Raw genomic sequence first — 25733 nt, 5'->3', positions numbered from 1 at the left:
TGTATTGTGTCTGGATGTCAGGTTGGCCTAGTGCTGTGACCTGTTGGCCTATTGATTTTGCCAGTCAGTGTGGCCCTACTCTGTGTCAGGATGTTTGTTACTCAGTATCCTATCAGACACACATTTCCTCTCACCAACACCCCCCCTACCCCCACCCCAAACAAACAAACACACACACACACACACACACACACACACACACACACACACACACACACACACACACACACACACAGAGCTAGTCTGTTGGTGATTCCAGGTGCTATCAGAAACACACAAACGGAGACTTTCCCTTCTTAGCCATTCCATTTTTAATTGGTGCCTTCCACCACATTTTCATGATACCCATCTTTGTTCTAACACTCATCGTTTTTACTGTTCCTCTGCCTCATTTTCCCTTTTTTTATTTCTTTCTTCCTTCTTTTATCCATCTGTTTCTGCTTCTTTACCCCTTTATTTTTATCTCTAATTCCCATGTTTTAATCTCTCCCCCCTCTTCCTTCAGTGTCTCCGTCTGTCTCACTCCACCCATCCCCTCCCTCCTGTTCCTCCATTCCCTCCTCCTCAACTAAAAACTTTGATGACATGCCAGCTCCTTGCCTCTCTCTCGCTCTCTCTCTCTTGTTCCATCCATACCACTATATCATCCCTTCTGTGCATCCCTTCATTCTTCCATTCTTTCTCTGCCTAGTTTATTGTGAACATCACATACTTTCATTACACTAGTTTATTCAGTAGCCAGTGGCTACACCACACTCCTTTCCATGGTTTATTGCTGCCTGCCCTCTCTTATTTATTCTCTCTTACCCTCACTTCTTCCTCCTCTCTATTCACTCTCTTTATCTATCTATCTCTGCCTCTCTATCCCTATCTCTGTCTGTCCCCAGTTTACCATAACCATGATTTCAGTCTCAGTTGCTTCATTACAAGCTGCTGCTTTTATGGGCCATCTGTAGAACTATCTGCATTCGTCACAAGTGCGCGTGCACACACACACACACATATATATATATATATACACACACACCCACCAACACTCATGCACACACACACCCACACACACACACACGTACACTTTGTCGAACACATACACAGAGTCGTGCCTCCATGACTTCAGAGGACAGTACATTGACTTACATACAATTGCTGAAGACTTACTCTAACCGTAACCATAACTACTACATGCTTAACCCTAACCCCTTTATATAATGGGAACTTGATCTTATGTGACTGTGTAAATGGATTTAGGTCCCAACAATATAAGTAAAACTTGAGCTACACACACAGACACACACACACACACACACACACACACACACATACGCACACACACACGCACACACACAAACACACACACAAACACCCCATCAACCATCACCACCCCAACCATTTACCTGGCTTTTATTTCTCCCTAGATAAGCAATTACAGTTGAGTCCAGGTACAGGGAGCACGAGACAGAGAGGGAAGAAGTGAGATGGGAGAAAAGAACTGAGTAGTGGGTAAAAAGCGAGAGCAAAGTGGTGGAAAAGAGAGAGAATGCTGCCATGCTTTAAGAGTTTTAAGTGAGACGGATGACACTGCAGATGGGAGGATTGGAGAGGGGGAGTGAAGGACAGCAAAGACAGAGAGAGAGAGAGAAAGAGAGACAGAGAAGAAGACAAAAATAAGAAAAGAGAGGCAAAGACAGAGAGGGATGATTCACTGAGTTTGGAGGTTTTACACCTCCGTCAGCAGTAACTTTTATAAAAGATGAACCAGGTTTTATACCGGAACAGAATAGATGCTGAATGCTTGAAAATAAAGCATAGAATTTGTTACAAGAAACCATGTACATGGATTTTCTATTTACTTTATCTGAAAAATTATTTTCAAAAGTTCATTTCAAGACATTTTCCATAAAAGATGTAAGGTTTATAAGAACTGTAACAGAACAGACGAATGAGTCCTGAGGTCTGTAACAAACAGATATGTGTTCTGGGGCACCTACATCTGTAGAAGGTTTCACTGGCTGTCAACTTAAGAGTCAGTTTGATTTATTCAACACTTTGACCAACTCTTTTTATAGACTTGTGAAAAACTTGTGTCATAAAACATTTTTAGTCCGTTAAGTTAATGGAATTTTATGGTGTCAGTTGTGCATCATTTTTGTGGTCTCGTGGCCTCCTTCTGACAAAGCCATAGGCAAAAACACAGATTTAATTTCACAATGACCTCAGTCTGTTTACAATACTGTTACTGTTTAGATCCCACAGTGTCCATTCAATTTGTATGACCATTCTCCACGAATCTTCTCATGAACACTTGTCAATGTCTTTTTTTTTTTTTAAATTCACTGTAATTTTTAGGGCATTACAAAAAAGTCAAATAGCAGTTGTCAACACTGTTAGTTACCTCTTGTCATAGTATTATACATCATTGTGGATAATTTTCTTTAGCATCTTAGGGTTTATTTTTGAAAGAGCATCATACAGATGTTATACAAGCAAATATCTGAAGTTAAATAGGTCGATTTCATTTCAGCTCAGTGCTCCAGTGTGCGTACAGAATATTTTAACTTGGCAAAACACAATTCACACTTTCTTGTTCACAGTGACTGATTAACATCACTGAATTAGGAGGCCTCTGGATTAGCTGAAACTGAATGTGAAGAAGAAAAATTATGGAAAATACATGGAAACTTGAGGTTTAAAGGGTTTTAGTGCAGTTTTGGAAACAATGTCTAGGTTAAAAAAATAAGCCATTTTGTGCCCATTTCAATCAACAATAATACATCCATATGTACAATTTTGACACAATTTTCCCCCCCAAACAAACCCTCCATTGTTAGAAAGTTGCTGCAGAGCTGTCAAGCAACTGTCATTCATACTAGGATTCAGGCGATTTCCTCAAATTCTAACTATGACAGCTCAACAATCAGGAGAAGGATAATATGGAATTATTCTACATGGCTGTGTTCTTTCAATATGAAAAGATTAATGCCAAGATGAGATATCCACTATTTTAAAACTGTGACACCTTTTTATACAAAAGCATTAATAGCATAAAATGTAAAATGACAATAAACATATTTTTTTAGGGATAATACTGGGCAAACATTGAGCAAAAAGAATGCTTGAAGGGAAAGAGATAAGTGCCAGGTTTATTTTCCCTGAAGTGGTTACATGATGCTCAAACTCATTTACACATCTGTACATATTATTCAATGGTCAGACGATATTTCATACAACAGCTAAGAGACGGGGAACCAGAATCTATTTTAAACAAACAGTAAAGTGTGTTGGAACTACTTTATGCCTCAAGAGTATGATCGAGACAGACAAAAGGTGCCAACTGAAATGGTCAGTGCTTGATAAGAGTACTTATGGAAGAACACACTTCGCCTGTCAATGGTGGTAATAACACTAGCTCTTCAAGGCATTAAAACAGACCTCTACGCAAGGAGAGCACAGGCAAGATATGCAATAAAGCAGTACAACAAGCCCCCACGGTTCTGGCCTCCTTCAACCATCACCATCCGCAGTCCAATAAGTCCAACTTCAAATTAATATAACTAGAGTACTGCTTACATTGGCACAAAAATGTCTGAATTTTGAAGCCAGATTCAGCTCAAGGAAAATGGTTCTCATGATGGAGAAACAACATTTCTCTATTCATGAAGCAAGAGAGGCTCTCTTACTTGATCTAAAGAGGGTACTTGAGGAATTATGGTTACTTTTGTTCAGACCCAGGTCAACCATGAATGACTTATTTGATCATTTTAGTTTTTCATTTATTTTTTTCTTTTCAAAGGCTGTGATGCAAGTAAAGTTATATGCTTCTCAATAATGGAAATGCCTAATTTAGTGGAATAATAGAAATGCCTAAGTACCAAAAGCCGTACACCTCTGCAGTATTTGTGTAAAGATATTTGCCATATTCCACCTCTGCAGATTACAGCAGTGAAACTATTAAGAGTTGTTGGCTTTATAGTGAGTTCCATTTCTGCACCAATCATCCACTTGAATTGTGATTACATGAACACTTAACATTCAGAGTTCCACAACTTTGCATTTTGGTAAAGCTGACAAAGTCATGATGTCATCACAATTTGTCTGCTTTAATCATTTTGTCAAAATACATGGCTTGTCTTTGATCACCAAAATCTAATCAGTTTATCCTTGAGTCCAAGTGAAGGTTTTTGTGCCAAATGTGAAGAAATTCCTTCAAGGTATTACTGAGATACCGTGTTCACAAGAATTGGAATGATGGACAGACAACCAAAAAACCTAATGCCTCTGGCCCTGTCTGTCGCACAGAGGCATAAAAAGGTCGTCCAATATCAACAGTTTGTCTGGGGTTAGGTGTATTTTGTCTTCTGTGACCCTGTACACAGAGTCAAGGACAAGAATGAACTTCACTAATAAACCACACATACACATGCATTAGACTTGCAATTCCCCTCAGAAACTGTTGATTGGAGACTGCTTGGTGATGATGTAATTATAAGTAATTATGATTAATTATGAAAACATTAATGGAGGGGAAATGGACTAAGTGGCAGCAGAAGGTGTGTGTGTCAGAGAGAGACAGAGGGATTCTGAGGGAGCGTTAAAGCAGGAAAAAGAGAGAGCTCCCAGATAGAGTAATGGCTGTTCAAAGCACTAGATCATCTGGCGGCTGTAAAGATCAGTTAATAAACACACACAACTGTGTTGCTAATGACTGTAGCATCTAGTGGAGATCAAACACTGTGGAGCCAAAGCAACAGACCAGTAGTGTCTTTCTAGGTTTATTACATGCCACAAAAAGCATGCACACGCACGCTCGTCTTATGTTACTTCTGAGGACACTTGTAGACACATATAAATGCCTAACACCAACCCCTTATCCTATCCCTGACCTAAACCTAATTCTAATCTGAGTCCTAATCCTCGAGGTAAAGGCAGTCCTGAGGATTGCCTTATTGCTCTGTGTGAGCAATAATTATCTGTACTCAATACAGTCATGAAGCAGCTTCAAGCAGCCCAGTGTACATTTTACGTGATCCTCTCTTCAGCCTAAACAGTCCAAAACCAGGACAGTATATTCTATATAGACATTACCTCACACAGAATTGTCAGAGGCAGAACTGTCTTACTTGGCAATTCAAAATGATCTATGATGATGTTAAATTACTGAGGCAGATTACTGCCAAATTGGCATCAAAATACCCAGAAAATTTAGCTGTGAAAGGTAAAGTATGGAGCTAAATGTATTTGGATAGTATTTGCTAAATCTTGTTACTCAACCACAACAGCTTAGGCTCAAACTGATTATTTAGCCTTTGTCTACTTTTGATGACACTGGTCAAATATAAATCATTTTATGGACCACTGTGCATGCAAAAGTTATTTCATCAATAGAATTAATAAGTACATGCTCACATTGATGCAGTGAAGTGAATAGTATGGTCATTCTTGGAAATGCAGTTTAGTTAAGTATAAACTTTCATGATAGAAATACACAATTAGAGGCAGCCGGGTGAGGATGCAATTTAATGAGACTGGGTGAAACAAGTTAATCATTTTGAAGAAGACAATAACCCTGTGCAACACAATTACCTCATTTTTACAGATAGAAAATCCATCTAAGAACGTTAGTTGAAAAGATGTACTTTTCCAGCCTTGCAATTTCCCTGAATGTAATTGAATGAGCACATAATGATGGCAGTCTGACTGCTCACAAAGACACATGGGGATGTCAATTATAAGGCATTTACCTCCACTTCGCCGGTGTGTGTGCCACACTAGTGCCTGTGTACGTGTCACTGCATGTGTACAAACAAGGATGTGTGTATGTGTGTGCGTGTGTGTGTGTGTGTGTGTGTGTGTGTGTGTGTGTGTTTGTGTCTGTGTGTCCGTGCGAGTATAGCTCCTTGATGCAGTGATCAATGTTTCTCTGAGGCATGGTTCAATAAACCATTAGATTTTCCCCTAAAGACATCCTGCCAACAGAACTTCATTAGACCAACACACATACATACAAAAAAAAATACAAACAAAAACAAAAATAATACACACAGGGTTTTGTCAGGGTTTCTGTCTCAGCCCTGTTTATTGGCCTCCTGTTATACTCCACCTGCCCACCAGATGTCCCCAGACTTTCTTCCCGTTTGCACATCCACCTGCTCACCTGTTTTCCGTTTCAAAATCAGTGGACCTACTATTTACACCACCCGTTTTTACCCAGTCAGTTGCCAGACTGTTAGCTAATGTCTGTGTGTTTCCATGTCTGCCTGTCCGTCTGTCTATCTACAAGCCTGGTCCTCATCATCACATCAGAGCTTCAGCTGCCCAGTGCCATGATCAACGACCAGCCAGACCCTAAGCCGGACACTGAGTGGGCCATCCCACTCTGTCCCAGTCGACATACTGTATATTCATTAGTCCACTCCTTAGTTGGCGGTCCCAGCCAATGTCTCGTCTGGTCCTGAATTAGGGGCCCCAGCTGACATCTTGCCTGTTCTTGAGGCTGTTCCTTAGTCCCGTCTGCTACGGAGGCCGTCATCTGCTCATTTCCCTTATCTGCTCCCTGGTATTTATACCAGCCCTTTCTCCCCAGACAGTTGTCAGATCTTATGCTTAAGCCTGCTTGTTTCCCTTTGTGCTGTATATGCTGTGGATTCCCGTTCCTGCAATATGTATGTGCTCACCTGTTGTCTGCCTGTCCATCAATCTGTCTGTAAGCCCGGTCCTCATCACTTACTCTATTAAAGTTCCTTCATTGTACCAGCTTGTATGTGTGTGTCCGCGCTTGGATCTTCCCTGTCTGTGCTCCTACCACCAGCTGTGACTTGTTCTGTGTTTACAAGCTGTAGCCATCAGGATTGAACAAGATCATGGGTTAGTTTGTTTACTGAGGCCTACTTTTTGTAGAATCTACAGCAGTACACTGAACGCTATCATTTGATCTGACCTGAAAGGGCTGACTCAGACTTTCTGAAGACCAGAGCAAAGCTCCATCAGACATGATCAAACGAAATGGCACAGGCCTCAGTGTTTACAGGCATTGCAAAATCAGACAGGTTTTTCATTAAAATTGACTTACTGTACATGACAGCCGTGTTAAAGGAATGCATTCGGATTTTGGCAATTATGATCTTTCGTAGGCTTAGTCATGGAAAATACAGCACCTTACATTATCTGTATCCAACACTGCAGTTATTTACTTCGCTACAGTTCAACAAACTGTTTTCTAGGCTGATTTTCATCATGTTCACACTTATCACACTGAATATTACACCTACAGATGTAGACCTAATAGAAGCTTTCTAAATAAACATAAGTAAGCTTGTTTATATTATTGAAAGTCAGTATACCATTACACTCTGACCATTAGTCCTTATATCAAGGGGTTGCACTGATTTAAGTCAGAGTCCTGATCTGCCTTCCTCTCTCTCTAACTGACCCTTCTCTAGCTCACACATCCATCTTGCCCTCCCAGCCTCTTTGCCTCTCTTCTTCTCTTATCTCTTCTCACAGCCACCCCTCTCCTCACTATTAATTAAAAATCTGTGTGTGTGTATGCTCACACACACACACTTGTGTGTCTGCACAAGCGTTTGTGTGTGCATGTCAGGCTTCAGTATTAATTAAAGGTGTGAATGCTAATTGGTCAGATCAATAACGGGTCGTTAGGCCTCAGGGGGCAACAGCCAATAGGAAATCGTTATGTGTCTGACTTCACTGTCACTCTGCTAAAGCTGCGCTGCACTGTGACACATGCACACACAGACACACACACATGCACTTATACACACAGATTTGCACTTAAACTCACACTACTGTCATCTGGAGAGACAGGTTCACCTCAAAAGGTTGCGAGAGAGACAGAGAGAGTTTAGAAGCAGCAGAGGTTAGCAAGACACAACTGGTGCAATAGATAGAAGCTTACTGTATGTCCCTAAAACTAAATCAATATCCATTAAGGAAAGCAAGAGAGAGAGAAAGAGAGAGAGAGAGAGAAAGAGAGAGAGAGAGAGAGAGAGAGAGAGAGAGAGAGAGAGAGAGAGGATTTCAAAGAAAAATCATATACCATAGTTGTCATTGAACAGAACAGAGTAAATGAGTGTGTCCTCTCAGAGGGCTTTTTTGTGCTGATCAATACCAGAGCGTTCTTTCTCTCCTCTACCACATGCACATTAGCATGATATTCAGTCAGACAGATAAGTGTGAATAAAACTTTGACCATAACCTCAGTATGTTTATTATTAGAGAAGAGAAGAGAAGAGAAGAGAAGAGAAGAGAAGAGAAGAGAAGAGAAGAGAAGAGAAGAGAAGAGAAGAGAAGAGAAGAAGTTTACAAAAGGAATCTTGTAGAACTGGTAGTTTGCTTGATGGGATAAAGATATGTTATTCCTGAGCTTGCAGAAGGTCAGCTCGATATACCATTTCAAACCCACCCACATATTGACGTCTCAGCATCATGCCCTACCTAACCTCTAGTACCACCCTGCCACCAATATAATTTTTTTTTTGTATGAAACTGTGCACCACAAATCAACTTGAATATCCACCCAATTATTTCTTCATCACAACTTCACATTATTCTCTGTGTTTGACAAGGATACAAAGACACTGAAACCAACACAAACACTTTAAAGTTGCAAATTTAGTATTATATATGAAATAAACATTGCTGTCTCTACGGGTCACTAGCTGGGCTCTTTCCTAAGTCTCTAATACTGTCAGATAGACCATCCGCTTGTAGAGACAGACATTGTTAATGTGTGTGTTACGGAGTTGGTGACAGAAGCACAAGCAGACATGCAGGTAGGCAGGTTTGGTGAAAGAAATTTAATGGATGAACTGAAGAAAACCAGGGTTACAGACAGATGGATTGACTAGCAGGCGAAAAGAAAGGCAGGCAGGTAGATGGGCAGAAAATAAGTTACTACAAACAGGTAGCAGGCACATGGGGAAACGTACTGGGGTATACGCAGACGATCTGGGGAAATGGTAGGTTTAAGTACTGGCTGGGAAAATGAAGAACCTGGGAACAGCTGTATGAGTGGGCAGAGAATCTCAGGTGATTGGGATTATGAGACAGGTGAGTAGGTGGATCTGGCAGTCAGGTGACTGAGATTGGGAGGAAAGGATATATGGTGGGAGGATGGAGAGTGGCAGGAGACGGAGGCCAAAATAAACAGGATGGAAATGGAAATAAAAACAGTAGAGATGGTAGGCCCACAGGAGGGAACGAGAGAGCCCAGAGATGAATCAAGACAGTGTGTTCGTGTCTCCAGTGACGACTTCAGCTATACTCTGGTGTATACTGAGTATATTTAATAAAAGTGCACAGAGTTCTTCTATGTATGTGTGTGTGTGTGTGTGTTTGTGTGTGTGTATGTGTGTGTGTGTGTGTGTGTGTGTGTGTGTGTGTGTGTGTGTGAGAGATAGAGAGTCATCGCTTTGTGCTGATAACATCTTTGTGTGTTGCCTGGTTGCACAGTCGCGGTAAGCTAAGCTAGCTAGCTTTGTGTGTGTGTGTGCCAGTATGTGTGTGATATCTAATAGCTGTGGTTACTGTAGCGTGACTTATTAAATTTAACATCAAGAGACCCCCTGGAAAGCTGACTGACAGATACCAGCACACATACAAACACAGACACACTCACACACTCTCACACAAGCACACACAAATTTAAAACTACCAAGCTCACCTTAAATATGAAACTAACCAACCAACACAGACACAGCCGAGTAATCATCCTACACATAAAGGCAGTGACAATATGATGTCTGAAAACCAAACAGAATGTAAATTAAGAAGCACAAATATTGCATTACCTTACTTTCCCATCAAAAAAGTAAAGGTTGAATAACAAACTGAAGTAAATAGGTCATTACCACATCAACAGGCACCTCGACACACACAGCTGGCTTGTTTTCTCATTAATGCTACTCCTAATTATGGGTACTGAGTGAAATAAGCAATCATAAACTTTGCAGAAAAAATGTTTACACTAAGATTCAACATGGATATGGATCCAGAAACCACATCCATTCTCTTTATGAGACAAAGTGCAGGAGTTTTAGCTTAATGGTTAAAACACCTGTCGTGACTTCTGAAGCAAAAGCTGATCAATTGAAGATTTGAAACTATCCTTCATATTTATTCTTGTTGAAGTGATATCAAAATATACAGCACAGTGGCAGCCTTTATGCTGAAGTATACTTCAAGACATAAGCAGCTGGCTTGTGTCCTGTTTCTGTTCTTTCAACTCGTTTCCATCTTGTCCCTTTTAATATCGTCTTCTTTCATCTCTCTCCTTGTCCTCATCTCCTCCTCTGTCACCAGTCTTTGTACCATTAGTGCAGTACAGCCTAACATCAGCTACAAATCAACAAGTGTTTCCTCTGCACAATTTATTTCACTCCTTGCACATGATAGCACAGTGTTTGGGTGTGTGTTGTTTGTGTATTTGTGTGTATTTGGGAGTGTGCAGTCTTTGGGGAATCAATTTGTAAAGAAGTTCTTTTCATCAGAGGACAAAACTTCAATAATTGCAACTATCTGTCATGACAGACACTGACATCACAAAGCAAAACTCTCTCCTGTCTGCTGCAAAGTAAAGGAGCTATTCTAATTGGATTTATGTTATTTAGTTCTGTGGACTGTTAACTGCATGTGATCAAAATCTGATGTTAAGATAATATTTTCCCAAAAGAATTAAATGAAGGCTTTTCTTTTGTTGTAGTTGTTGTAGCACACTGCGTTTTACTTATTTCCTTGCAATCAACATAAAACGATTTGTGCACAAAGTTCCACAACCCTAATAGCATTAAAACCTGTGTAAAGCAATTAAAAATTGTACAACATGCTGAACTTTGCTATGCCTGACCATCTATTTCTGCTGGAGAAGGAAAATGTTTTCAAAGTGCCAATTAAAGACAAAGGAATTGCAACATACGGTATAAATAAACATAATTGAGACAATACTCAATTAGAAATTAAACAAGACAAGATGTCAAGAATGCAAAGTCAAAGGAGCAACATCATAATCGGATAGGGTCTGGTGTTGAATACTGTTGGTAAGCCTTTGTGTTACGATAATATCTGAGTAGGAATCTTCCTTCAAAAACTGGGTAATGCTCCACAGCAAATACTGTCAAATTAGTGGAAACAGTTCCATTGGCAACGCATGCCAACCCTATCGCGTTTTGAATCAGTTCAATGCTCTTCTTTTTATAGTTTAGGTTAACAGATGAACTATGAAGAGACCTTTCAAATCCTCAAACTCCCAATTACATCAAATGAGCAGCCATTTTTGAAGGAAAAAACAAATCCAATGAATCACTTGTTCTACTACTATCTTGTAGTGTTGTGTTACAATCCTTTCCACTGTTAAAGTGCAGTTTTTCTTCCTCGGAGACTGTAGTTAAGATATCAAAAGCAGTGGGAAAACGAAGTAACAAAAACTGCTGATAGAAAGATGATTAAATATTGAGAGAAAAACCCCATGGAATGCCCTTAAATAATAAAACCTGCTGATGAGAAGCAACTCAAAGAGGTTAGAGACCATTCTGTCGATGTGTCTCATCACATTTTATAGGGTGGTGATACATTTGGTGAAAATCCTCTTTGACTGGCTGACAGTGTTGAGAGATACGTTTGTCTAAATGCTGCCTCAGAGTAGTGTCTAGCTCATCAGAAACTGCCATGTCAGCATGACCCTGCTCATTTTCTGGTTATGCTAATCAGGTGACATTCCTTCCTGCTTGGCAGGAGGAGCTGATTGGATGGGCCGAGGTGGTGACCCTGAAGGGAGGCCGTTTGATTGGTTGGCTGATATAAAGCTGAATAATGGACTGACATTGGCCAAGATGCTGTATTATTATCAATACACACTAACATACACACAAACACACACACTAGTGCAGCACATTAGCACACTTCTACACACACTGATAATAACTATGCACCAGGATAGCCTATATTTTAGTCAGGTGGCAAGTGGTTGTCTGACAGACCTGAATATCAAATCAATATATCATTTCATGTAATTTCTTTCCTGTCTCAGCACAGGGGGGTTGGCTGTCTGTCCCTGTAATTCCATCATAAAGGTGTTTAAAATAAAATATTTATATAATATCATTCAGATATGAGGGCAATATATCATGCCTATCTTGCCAATCTAGGCACTGAAAAACTTTACACTAATACATTGTCCAGGTATCAGACTGCTGACTATTTTTTGGACAGTCTTTAATGTTAGACACCTATCCTTTCCAGGCAGTAAAACGTTTGGCAGCTTCTTAATATAAATCCATCACTGAATTAGTCTATTTTATCCAGGTATCTTATTAATTTGTCATTTGCTGGACTTTGTGATGTGAGGCACCTAGAGTATTCTGCCTAGCCAACTAAGACGTCTGGCAGCCATTTACTGTGATTACATTATCCAGACATCAAATTGATACATTGTGTGGACAGTTGTTGAAGGACCGACACAGAGATCTGGCAGCTATTTTCTACTATAGCATTATAAAATTATATACAATGATCCAGATAATGAGCTTATGCCAATTGCTTTTGACAAAGGTTGGTGACCTTGGGAGTCACATTTCTTTCTGCATAACAATGAAAAGCTCACTCATTGTCTTTTGCTGTTCTTATAAGAGGGCTGCCGTAATAGTAATGTAGTTGGATGTTTTTTTGTGTCACACATCTATCCTGCCTATGCTGACAATTGTGCTGCGTTATAATCACATGATTGGGACCAAGCAGAACAGATGTGAAAAAAAAAAATTCAACATTACTATAAAGTTAAATATTTAATAGTGTAATTCCACAGATTATATGAAGAGGTATATAACTGTGTCATAGCCCTGTCAACATGTTTTTCTTTAGATCATTTGTTGCTTACTTCAGTCTCCAGTGGGTTGCAAATGTTGCATGGCACTATGGTTACAGATAAGAAATCCAAATTCACTGGTTCATAGGTATATGAGTCACTGACATTGAATTTGTCATTGTGTTTTGATACTTTTAGGACTCTTTCCACGCCACAGCCATGACAATAAAGCAAACTGAGGAGATAAAGACAGGCAGATGGAGAAATTAATTCAAAAATGTCCATATTTTCAATCAAAATTCTGTTTCATACAATCTGCTCTCCACATCTGCTGTTACTGTGTGTGCGTATTTGTGTGTTGTGTTGTGTTATGTTTGTGTGATTGTTTTGATTGATGCCCCTACGTTGGAGCTGACCTTGCAGCTGCATTCACACTGTACATAACTGACACACATGCACCACACACATACACACACACTCTCTCTCTCTCACACGCACACACAGACACACATATTCAGGTTTAAAATAGCATTGATTTGTCCTGTTCAACTAGAAAGCATGGAGCACATAACATTAATACAAGGAGCTCCTCTTCTTTTCTTCAATGCTCTCATATTCCTGCTTCTCCTCTGTGCAGTACAGATTTGCTTTTCTCACTTTTACCCATATTTCTTTCTTTCCTTACTTTGATTTCTTATTTTTCTCTTTTCTTCACAGCATTTCATTGCTTCATCTATACTGTCTGTTCCTCTCCCATTGTATCTCATACTTCACCTTTGTTTATTATATACACATGGGAATAAGTAGGACATGTGCATATACATTATATACACAGACATAGGCACACACATATATACACATACATATGCACACACAAACACCACTCTCCAGGGACAGAACTGACATATCCCTTCTCATTTTAAATGCATGAACTGAGGCATAGTTGTATGTGTAGACACACATACATGTTTTTGTGTACTGGGTGTATTGAGGGTGCAAAATATGTGTACTGAGCTGTGTACAAAAAAGAGCCAGAGAGAAACAAATTAAGAGTAAGAAAGCAGAAATAAAATCAGTCAGTTGAGTTACAATTGTGTATAAATTATGTTATCTGGCTGCTTTTCCTCCCAAGACCAATCAGTTTCATCTTAAATGTTGAAACATAACAGAAGATCTTTAATTCTTTCACCTTCCAATACATCTCTATATCACACTGCAGAAATTGAGTAAATTAACGCAAAAACTGAAGGCAAACATAAATGAAAAAATGACCTCACAAAATAAAGTACTTTAAAGCTTCTGTTAACAATTATCACTCCCACTAGAAGTCATACTAGACCCCCAGCATCTCAGACCAGAACAAATGCTTCGTTGGCCACACCTCGGGCACAACTCAATAAAGTTACCATGTGTGCACGAGAGGCAACAAAAACCAGTCCAGCCACGACCATTAGCACACGCTAGCATTGAGGTGATATTCTCCACAGCAATGCTGGCAGTAAGCCAGCGAGTGATAGCAACATTTGCCAAACAAATTCATAATATCTATAAACAGACATGTAACATTATGTAGCCATCAAGTTACTTGCGCATTGAAGAAGAAGAAAAGCCAGTTCCAAGTCAAGCTGGAACCCTTTAGCAGCTCGTAGGGCTCTCTATGGAGGAAAAGCCAGACCAGTATTGGCTTGACTGGGAAAGAAATTCCGCCTTGGACTGATGCCCTTTGACCAGCCGTACAAATGTAAAACAACTGTACATTCATAATTTTAGTAATTCATATATATTTTATGGTAGTATATAATATCACCTTCACAATCCTATTAAGGTGCACCTCCTTCAACTGATCTCAACTGTTAGGGTCACCTTCTCTTTCCCATGATGGAAACTGACCATTAGCACATTAACTGACCTGGATTGAATTGTTGAATTGAGGGAGGGAGAAAAAGACTGAATGAAAGAAAATTGAGAAAGAAAAGAGACAGACAGATGGAGGGATGATAGATAGAGGAGTGGATATTGTCAGTCCCCTCAGGTCTCTTTGATAAAGATCAGAGCAGCTGCAGCCAGCACCTAAATCACAGACACACAAACACATACAAACACTGCTCACACTTGTGCAATAGACACCACTAATACTTGCCCTTGGATGTAAGCACGCACACACGGACACACACGTGCACACACACACACACGCAGACAAACACACACGACTTTTACACTCAGATCATGTTCAAGTCAAAGAGACCAGAGACAAAATCAATCAAGTGCTGATAAGGGATCAGAGACCCAGAGAAACAAATGGTGCAATGTTCCTTTAATGGCTGCTTTTAAATATGGATGCAAACGCTTTTTGTGATTGAGATTTAGCCCCATGAGATCTCAGTTGTGTCTGCCGAGTTATCCAGCCTGAAATATTACTGGTCCAACAGAGGAAAACTTTAGGAGACCTTTCTCAATGAGAGATGTTGATTTTCACTGAATTCTTATGTGGAAAGCCATTAAGCTCTGCTTCAAATAAAGCTTCACATCTCCTTGATGCTTCTGCATCAACTTTGGTTTAATTTTGTCAACAAAGAACCAGAGTGATTATTGATCACATATTTTATGGGGCCAGATAGAGCAATGACCTCAAAGGCAATTGGCCATATTTTCCTTTCTATACAACTGGTTCTTAGTTTTGTTAACCAACATTTCATCCTCATTTTCTGAGCTTGTCAGGTCAAACAGTTTAGATGTGTGCCATTAATTGATCCTTATGACCTCCAATGCAGCTCAGTGTTATACAAATACAAATTAGGGGATAAACATGCATTTATTAAAGATAAGTAAATCAAATTAGTTAATGAAATGGACATTGAATCACATTGTTAGTAGCCATAAACTTATTAAAAAATCAATTTACTAACAGCATTTTGCAGTAGTTAAAGAAAAAATTAGCAAGGCACTATACAATTCAAAAACAAAAAAACAAAAAAAAATCAAAACATCTTTTTTTTTTGTGTGGTTTGCAAATACAGTACCATTTATAACATTCATCTCCTTTATTTCGTACGTGCCGTATATATCAACAGTGCCACTTCCAAAACCATTCGTGTTCTGTTTCCACTTTGCTGGGTTATTTGAGTGTTCGATTTATATTATTTGTAGGTAATCATTGTTGAAGCCAGTTTGGAGTGAAAAAACTTGAGTAGTATAGCATTTTACATATAGTATTTGTCCATTGGATTTCTAAGGGTTAGAAATAATACTCTCTGTGTTTATTGAGGTTTCGAGCTGACTGAAATCTGTTTTTCTTTACTCTCAAGTTCCCTCTCAAAAGGAACTTGAACAATTACCTTTTGTCTGGTACAACTTTGAGAAAAGTTTGTCCAAAGGCGGTATTGTCTGTTTTAAAACTTTGAATTTTGGACTGAATAGCTTTCATCAAATGCAGCACACTATCAAGGAGTCTAAATAGTGGCTCTAAAATGAGAGCCGAACATGTTATATTAACAGGCGTGTGAGTGAGTAGAAAAAAAGCACAAAAAAGCTCCCTTCACAATTTATACAAGAGAATGCATGAACCAAAGCATCTTGCATCTTTTGTATTTTGCTGCATTGTTGTGGCCAAATTTTGAAAACGACTGGATTTCCAATGTCACCAGAATGTAATATCAGAATAACTGATAAAAAGCGACTTGGCCAGTGCAAATAGGAATTTGTCAATAAGCTAACTAGACAACTGTAATCCACAGTTATCAGTGATGTGCATGAACACGTTCGATGAGCGGCGTTGTTCATATTCTTTGTGAATGCCGCCCACGTTTTATGACAGTTTTACAGCACGCTGTATGACGTCTCCATAGACATGGCCCAGCATGGATGGTTCTAGCCGTATAGACGCATCTACTACTGCTGAAGCCAGTTTCTTTGAGCAAGTGAAAACTCAAACAGATAATATTTATATACAGAATTTAAATGTAACTCATGTCTGTGATTCTTCAGTGGTGTACAATAATTCATTTAGTTTGGGAGTGGCAATGATTTTGGGCAGGTGATGGATGGGTAGAAGGAGGTTCTATTGAAAAAGAATAGCAGCGTATTTATAAAAAATAAAAAAACAGAAAAGGAACAAATGAACATGAGCTAGTTCATTTTCATCTATATGAACTGAACTTTGAACTAGTTCTTTTTAAGTTTGAACTGGCACAACACTGACTGTTATATTAGCCAAAAGGGGTAATTTTATGGTAGCTCCATAAATGACTGGAGATTCATAAACACAAACATAATTTTATCGATAGTGGGATGTCACCCCTGAGTGAGGATCTCCACTCACTCCCTCTTAGAAATTCTAAATCATTTATATCAAGATCGTAGAGGAGTAGGTTCATGTTATGAGTAACACAGCCGAAATGTTACTGGATTGTTTGTAGACCTCTGTGACTAAGTAGCACTCTCGATCATATTTTGTACTACTGAATAAATTTGCAGATGGAGAAGGGTCCATCGATGGGACTGACATTTGGCCAGTGAGAGCTCCCAGAGCATTTAACCTGCTGCCAGCATCTTCTGTTTATTTGCAAAAATACAATCCCCCCCCAAAAAAAAGAAAAAGAAAAAGGGTAAAAGTTGAAGGGTAAGGAGTGACCAGATCAAAAGAAGGTCACCCCTCATTTTATCTTATTTCATTTTGACTGATGCGACTTCCTCAACCCCAGCTTCAGTCACATTTTTACATCCAGTTCCTTAGGAATGCAACAAATACAGATGAATTACTTTAAATAACTTAAATAACTTTCCATTACTTGAAATAAAACAATGTGTGATAGACTATGTGGAAACCAGTTGTTCCTGCTTTTATCTAGTACAAAAAAAAAATTGTGAGTGTGTTTTACGCCTTTAACCGTTTTACACTGAATGTATTTTCTTTTTTATATCCTCCTGTATTTTATTGGTCTTTCTTTATGCCCTCTCTTGAGGCACTATGTAAACTCTCTCTGTGGAGAGTAAATGAAGGTAAAAGAAGTGTATTACTGTTTCATCTTAGAAGAGGAGAAAAACATACAATGGAGATATCGTGAGTGCAGAGGAGAGGTGGAAAAGTAGCAGCAGTGAAGAGATGGCTGGGGATGGGAGGCGTGAAGTGAAATCTCTGCTGACTTGTTAGTCACATGGCGGAATGTTCTGGGATGTGGAACATGCTCTGTGGTCCATGTTCTGGAGAATATTATTACATCTGGGAGCTGTGTGTCTGCATGTGTACCGTACGCATGTCCATGTCTGTTTGTGCTCCTACGCATGACTGTGCCTCTGGACACATGGATGTGTCTGAATGTTTATTGTATGAATGTGGGTAATGTACATTTATGTTTGATGTTACCACAGTTTGATGTTATTTCATATTATGTGTCTACGAGTTGCGTGTTTTTATTCCCACATACTTCAAAGTGGGCTCGTTTCCCAGACTGTATTCAAATCAAATTACGCCTGTTAGATTTCTCCAGCACGCTTTTTCCACAATACAGTACAACCTACAAGTTTCAAACAAAGCTTTCTTCCTTGCAAAAAATATTGGCATAAAATGAAAGACAAAATTCACTTTTCTACAATACTCTATGTAATTAACTTGTGTCATATAGTTCTTGTCATTAAAACAGCTTATGTGAAAGATATTATTTCCCATTTTATTCTTATTTTTCTGTTCTGTACAGTTTTCTTTACCATGTACTTCAGTTTTCCTAATTCGTTTAAGATACTAAACACAAGCCAATAGAGTAACAGAGTAAGTAACAGCCAATCGTATAAAAACAAAAGTGAGAGAAGATGAACATGAACAAGGAGAAGGTGGAGCAGACGAAGACAGAAAAGTGGGAGGAGTCAGAAGAAACAAAAAGAATAATTCTTCAACAACAATCATGTTGAGAAAGAACAGTGTGTGTGTGTGTGTGTGTGTGTGTGTGTGTGTGTTTAAGTGCTGTGATAATCTGTGATTCCGTCTCATCAGCACAATATCAAACTGCCTCCGACATCATGCTAAATAATACATCACTCTCTTTCTCTCTCTGTTTCACACACGAACACACACACACATACACACACACGAACATACACACACATATTCAGACTGTATGGCATGTGCTGGTGCATGAATTAGTTATGACCCGACAGTCTTCAGAGGGTTAGGAAGAAATGTTCAAGGAGTCCAACAATCACATCAAAGTGTATCCCACAACCAAGCAGACAGGCTGAAAAGGATGGAGCAGCACTGCTGTATCTCTGCCCCGCCAATCACCCTGTCAAATAACTTCCTGTCATGCGATCAATGAATTAACTTTTTCAATAGATGTTCTGTTTTACAATAAGGATATAATGCATACCGTACCTCCATACCACTTTATTTTTTATCATAAATCCCACAGTATGTTAATCCATCCATCTATACATTCATATCCATTCATCCATTTTCCATAAAGTGCAGTAGCAGCAGAACAGGCAAGGCAGTCCACACCTCCATCTACCCATCCACATCTTTAAGATTTTTCTGGGTTCCTGAGGCAAGTCCCCAGGCATTCCCAGGCCAGGTGGGATATAAAAGCCCTCTAGCATCTTCTGAGTCTGCCCCAGGGTCTCTTCATAGTTTGACGTACCTGGAAAACCTCCACAGGAAATGTCCTGGAGGATTCCTCATCAGATGCCCAAACAGTCTGGGCACCTCTCAGCGTGTAGGACCAGTGGTTGTACTCCGAGCTCCTTTCAAATTTCTAAGGTCCTTATCCTCTCCCTACAAGTAAGCCCAGTCAGGCTGTAAAGGATCAAGATTTCTTTCTTTCAGTTCCTGTCCAGAGCTCATGACTGAAGGTGAGGGCTGGAGCATACATCTATTGGTAAAGCCGGGGGTTTCACTCTGGTTCACACAGCAGTCGGTTAGTAATGCCTGCATCATGTCTGGTGCTGCCTTATCTACCTGTTGTTCACATGTTCCAATTTACTCCTCCTTGTACAATGTAAATCTTTGTATTTCTTTAAGTGTTTTTTTACATGGATTTTTTTTTTTTTACTAATTAATCTATTTAGTTAAATCTTTTTTTTTTCTTTGTGAAACTACTGCAGGATCAAAACTGACATCACACATGGGAGAGTAGTCCAACTCTTCGACTCCATTTCCATATGCTTGATCTGTATCTGGAAACATATTGATAATGACATCTGATGCAGGGGCTTTCATTTGAACCTGATATCAATAAGGATTCATGTTAAGACTTTTAGATTATTTTCTAATCCACAAACTAAATTTAAAGATCGATAACAGTTGTGTTTGTAAACATTACCTCCCATAATAATGATGATGAGCAGGTATTTTTTAATTCATTACTTTTTTTTTTTTTTTTAAATTTGCTGTTTGCAGAGGCAATATGTGCAAAAAATCTAAAACCTGAAATGGCTCCAATAGCAGATTAGACATAAGGATTACATGGACTAAGGCTGACCAAAAATGGTTCAAACCAGTAAATCTCCTCCTTGCTGTATAAATTCATAGCCTAGCTGTGTGTTGTGGACAGTATGAGATGCTGAATACGAAAAGACACAGATCATCAGCATAATGTTGCATTTTTGCAAATGCCAAGTATGGTCTGCCTCTCTGTCTCACTGACTCCCCCTCTCTGACAGACGCAGAGTAAGTCAAACAGCTGAATGTATCAGCAGCAGGGGCTCTTCAGATAAGTCCCCTGGAAGCTCTCACAGGGAGCAAACTCTTTCTGTGTCAAACACACACACACACACACACACACACACACACACACACACACACACACACACACACAGAATGGGAATGGAATGAACATGGGCCAAGTAGCAAGTAGAAGCTTGTGCCAGTGAATAAATCTGGGACAACTGCTTGGACATACAAGTAGCACAAACAGGCACAGACACACATATAACCCAGACACAGCATGTGTGCAGACTTAAACCAAGGCACTTTGCAATCAGTGATACTGTCATTATGCGGCGCACCACACACATATCAACAAGATGAACACCCACCAACCAACCAACCAACCTACACACAAACAAGCACAAAGGCCCACAGAGGGAAGCAGAGAGACACACAGAGAGACAGTTCAGGAGTATATCGTGTGTGTGTGTGTGTGTGTGTGTGTGTGTGTGTGTGTGTCCAGTTAATTGGGGACAAAAGCCATGTAGCTGATTTTTGTGTCAGTAGTTAACATAGGGGTTAGATAAATCGTGGTTAGGGTTAAGTTCAGTCTACATGAAATGATTGCAAGTCTATGTAATATCCCCAAAGGTGACCAAGAACAACGTGTGTGTGTGTGTGTGTGTGTGTGTGTGTGTGTGTGTGTAGCAGTAGAACCACAGGTGTTAATAACATTAATGATGGTTCTGTTCTCCTTCACTTTCCCAGTAATCCATGAGCCAGCACACACAATACCAGAACCTTGAAACTGTAGCAGCTAAATCAAAATCAGTCAACGTTAATTTTATTATTTACACCTGTGCTTTCCCTACTACAACATGTCACAATTTTTTCTCTGTGAAAGAGGATTGTGTTAACTTATCTTACAATAAATAATCGCCGGCACTTCCTGAGGCATACACCACCCTACAAAACATCCTCAAAACCCCAAAGAACCTAACAACCTATATGATAAATATGTCAACAAAACACTGATTTGGCTGGTATTTAGCTTATCTATGAAAGTTTATGATGATGGAGCACTGTGACTGGTGCAGCTCCCCCATTTCTATTGCAGTCTTAACCAGTGCTAACCAGTTGTCTGGAATAATCTGCAGGTTTTCATTCCAACCACAACCTCCACTGTTTGAAGAATAAAAGCCTAAATACAGATACAATTTCTTTAGACAGAACACTCCCCACTGTGAATATGGGCCTGCATGACTGACACCCATTCAGAATATTGCTTTAAAATATACATGCCTTTTTATTAAAACTCTTTCCTCGCTCTCTATTAAAGTTTTAGTTTCTTGGGAGACCCATCACTAGTGCTATCTTGGTTACAGTACATTCTGTAACAAGCCATAATCCACATTCAGTATTAATATCCCAGCCGTACATAAGACTACATGACCAGGACTACATTTTATACACCATCTGTGTACCTCTGCAACTTTCATATATACTGCAACTGAGTGTACTAACATGTAACAATAAGTGTGTGATTATTATGTTGCTATCATACCTATAATGATTGTAAAACTTTATGTTTAATATGTATAATCTACTGCATAAATAGATGTATTGAACTATGTCCTTTGGAATGACATATAGGGTCCTATACAGTATATACTTATATATATATATATATATATATATGTGAGTCAGACAGCATTGTCATCTTGTCAGCTGATAACATATAAAAGATCTGCTCGATGAAAAGCAAGGAACTACATAATTGTGTACTTATTTGTTTCGTTGGTTTGCTCAGTGTCATGTGCGTGCCTCCGGTAGACAGTTTTATCCTCCTCTGTTTTATGCTCTGGAACTAACTGCCTCGTTGAGGACATCAAAGTTTTCCTAATCTAAATCTAATCTGAAATCTTTAATGCACACAGGACATGGTGCTGATATATACTGAGTTCTAATTTTAACCATCACTTCAACCATTCATATCTCTTCTTTTATCTGTGAAAATGGTACCATGCTGTTTACCCAGGCGCTAAAGGAAGAGGGTGAAAGGGGATGCTTGAGCTACCCTCGGAATGGGCCATGTTCCCTATGGAACCAACCCCTAAATCATTTTTTCTCTTAAATTGTTTAAACACATTGGATAAAAAGAAAAAATACATAATATAACAAGGTTATTATAATTCATTTCAGAAAGTGGATAGAATCTAATTCTGAGCTTTGGTTATACTATTTGAAGTTAAATAAATTGATCTTATAAATATTGTGTAGTGCCCAAACAATTGTCTTTGGTAGGTCCAATTTGATCAGTTTTATATGAACCACAACATCTGGCAGATTGGTGTACTGTGACATAAAGATTAACACAAAATACCTTTGTCCCTGTCCAAACACATGTATAATATTGAGCTGTCTGTATACTTTCATTTTGTGTCATGCCCTGTCCATGCCTCTTCTCTCTTGATCTAGTAAGATTGACAGCCTCCCTTTATGAAAGGGAATGAACTTGTCACCCATTAGTGAGCGAGGGGAAATAAGTAAAAAAAATTTGGACTAATTTTAGAACATGGCAGTTCTCTTTGAAAACCTTTAGAATCTCAATGGCCCCTCAAAGGAATTGGGATGAAATCAGGTACTCTACAGCCACACCACCATAAAAAAATAACATATAACCTTATGTTATAAAGTTTTTCTTTGTGTGGTATTTTGATTTCTCCAAGTATAATGTGTGTCAGCAAATATCATCAGGGTTTGCTTAAGGTAAACAACACACAGTGCTCCTGATCAGTTATTCCTGCATTCAAAAAGAAATGGTCAACCAAGGCTGAGTTTTAGTTGTCTGAATGCCCTTCTTTCTTACATGATTCATACCCACATTTCCGTGTGGGCTTTGGAATTTTATCTGACAGGTTTTTAAATAGGTTTTTACATTCATTGTTCATTTTTCTGAACTAAAGAGGTCAGCATTGAGGCACAGCCTACACATTCTCACAAACAAACCCCCGCACACAAACACAAATACATACAGACACTTTACTGACCTTCATAGTTGAGTTTGAAGCCATGTGCTGAGACAGCAAAGTCACTGGTCAACCTCAAAGAGAAGACATTTCCTGTACTGGTGACCGGGGGAGGAACCTGGAAACCTGTCAGCCTGTAGAAACACAGAGAAGAACGTGTTGACATTATCAAAATTTACCAGACACATTTAATATTCAAGAAAAACATGCCACACACACTCTATTGTTGATTACATAAAAGGCCTTACAGCTTGTTAACCTACAGTAACAAAGACATTTACATACTGATGTGTTAAAAATACCTACAGACACATTCATCAATAAAAGACAAGAGGAACAAGCATCTTGTGCTGAGAAGAGTGTAAAAGACATTTGTAGCAGGCTTGACTGCTTCCTGCTTTAATAAAATAACATACTAACACAGAAATGTAAAACGTTTGATATATCTTCTGTTTTTATAGGAGTTTAGAACAAATATGAATATATTATGTGCTTCAAGAAACTTCTTATGAACTACAATTGGTACTCATCACATGAGACATACATAATGATATACATAATGACTTCACTATTTTCTGTTCCTATTTATACTTGCCAGTATAATTATACAATCTCGGATGTTTGCTCTTACCAGTACCCCTACCTGGAATAGAGCCTCTGAGGCAGACCACAAACAACCCTCCATTATATTTCAAATATAAAGACGGGCTGCACTAAAACCCACTAGTCAATAGAGGCTTTTAAATAAATTAAGCCACAAGATCAAAGTGTACCAACAAAAAAGTGAGCCTTGGTCAGCTAATCAGTAATACCAAAATGGGTTTGTGTACAGATAGGCAAACAATTAAATAGAAGTCAAGTTGTAGAGGAAGGTAGCCTTTAATCTGCACCCCACATGTTTGAGTCTGTCCCCCAAAAAGAAGCTTACACGCAACAGCCGAGGTGTGCCATCAGCTTTTAGATTCCTTGAATTAAATGAAGAAGAGAGAGGGGGGAATGGGAGGCCAGCTTCTTTTTCAGGTATGGAAAAGAGCCAAACCTTCTTGCTGCCACTGCAACACATTTTTTCTTATCCTGCAGCTACCATTCTTCCTTTTATTTCACCTCCCTCCTTCCTTCCTTCCTTTCCCTCCTTTTCTCTTTCATCTCTCCTCCTTCTCTTCCTTTTCCCTCAATCTACTCATACTGTGCCATCCTTTCCTCCAGCATTAAGCCTTCCAACTCCTTCTTTTCTTCCCTCTTTACTTCCACCACCCTTACACACTTCCTCCCCCTCTTCTCTGTCTTCCTCTCCTCTCTTCTCTCAGTCGCATTTATCCACCTAAATCTCTTCTTCCTCTCTTCTTTTTGCTTATTCTCATCTCTCCACCTTCCCCTTTACCTGGCCTTCATACCACCTTTTTGTTTTTAACTTCCCCATCGCTTTCTTTTGTCTTGCAACCTTTCCTTTTCACCTGTCACTTAATTTCGCTTAATCCTCTTCATCTTTGATACTTTCATTTCTTTTTTCTGTATCACCTTTCTTTTCTGTCTGAATTCACTCCCAGTCAAGTGCAATTTGTAATAAATTTAATCATGGTTAAGAATACAATTCATTGTAACTTTCTGTTTTGTATGTGTCATCTTATTTTTTTCTGGAACCAATTTAATATCTAATCAGTAGTTATCTGCTCTTGACTGATCCTTTCTCATTCCTCAGAACCATGTGTACCTGTGTGTATTGCCTTTTCTTCTCACCCTTTCATTGTGCTTCCTGCCTTGTCTTTCATAATACAATATATATCAGTAAAATAGGAATCAGGAATACCAGAAAATAGTGACACTGGAGGCTAATTCAGTGTCTACCAACATTTGCACCCATGAGTTGTAAAAAAAAGTAGAAGTAATCTCTTATACCCGTTTTAAACCAAATTTTTTAAACATGGGTAAAGCTGCTAGTAAAAGGTGATTGACTCCTTTCACACTGCCAGATGAGTTTGCCTTTCTGCTCGCACTAGAACACAGACACACAACTGCAGGGAGCAACGTCATCACATGCAGTCTCAGAGCACACACACAGACACAGACGCAGGGGAGGGAATATCTTCACACATTCAAACAGTGAGGTGGTAGCTGCCATGCAGACTGGTAAATTGGATCCGTAGCATCTCATCCCTGGGTTGGTTTTCCTTTAAATGTTAGAGCCTCCGGTCTGTGATTGTGTGTTTTTAAAACTTTTTTCGGGCCTGCAGCACACTCTGCAGCAGAAGGTGTA

At 39.2% G+C, this 25733-nt stretch overlaps 1 protein-coding gene across 1 annotated transcript in view; it reads right to left on the bottom strand.

Moving 5' to 3' along the window:
- The window catches only part of LOC147818560 (CUB and sushi domain-containing protein 3-like), a 293472-nt gene that overhangs the window by 57599 nt on the left and 210140 nt on the right, over positions 1–25733 (bottom strand). Inside the window, exon 6 of the mRNA XM_087176618.1 lies at positions 23501–23613. Coding sequence (XP_087032744.1) covers positions 23501–23613 — 113 coding nt within the window. The remainder of the gene's footprint in view (positions 1–23500; positions 23614–25733) is intronic.

The sequence above is a fragment of the Seriola lalandi genome, unplaced genomic scaffold (assembly GCF_002814215.2).
Source record: "Seriola lalandi dorsalis isolate HSWRI2012SDOR001 ecotype SW California unplaced genomic scaffold, Sedor1 jcf7180002054562, whole genome shotgun sequence".
NCBI classification, from domain to species: domain Eukaryota; kingdom Metazoa; phylum Chordata; class Actinopteri; order Carangiformes; family Carangidae; genus Seriola; species Seriola lalandi.
This window is presented reverse-complemented; position numbering and strand designations above follow the sequence as displayed.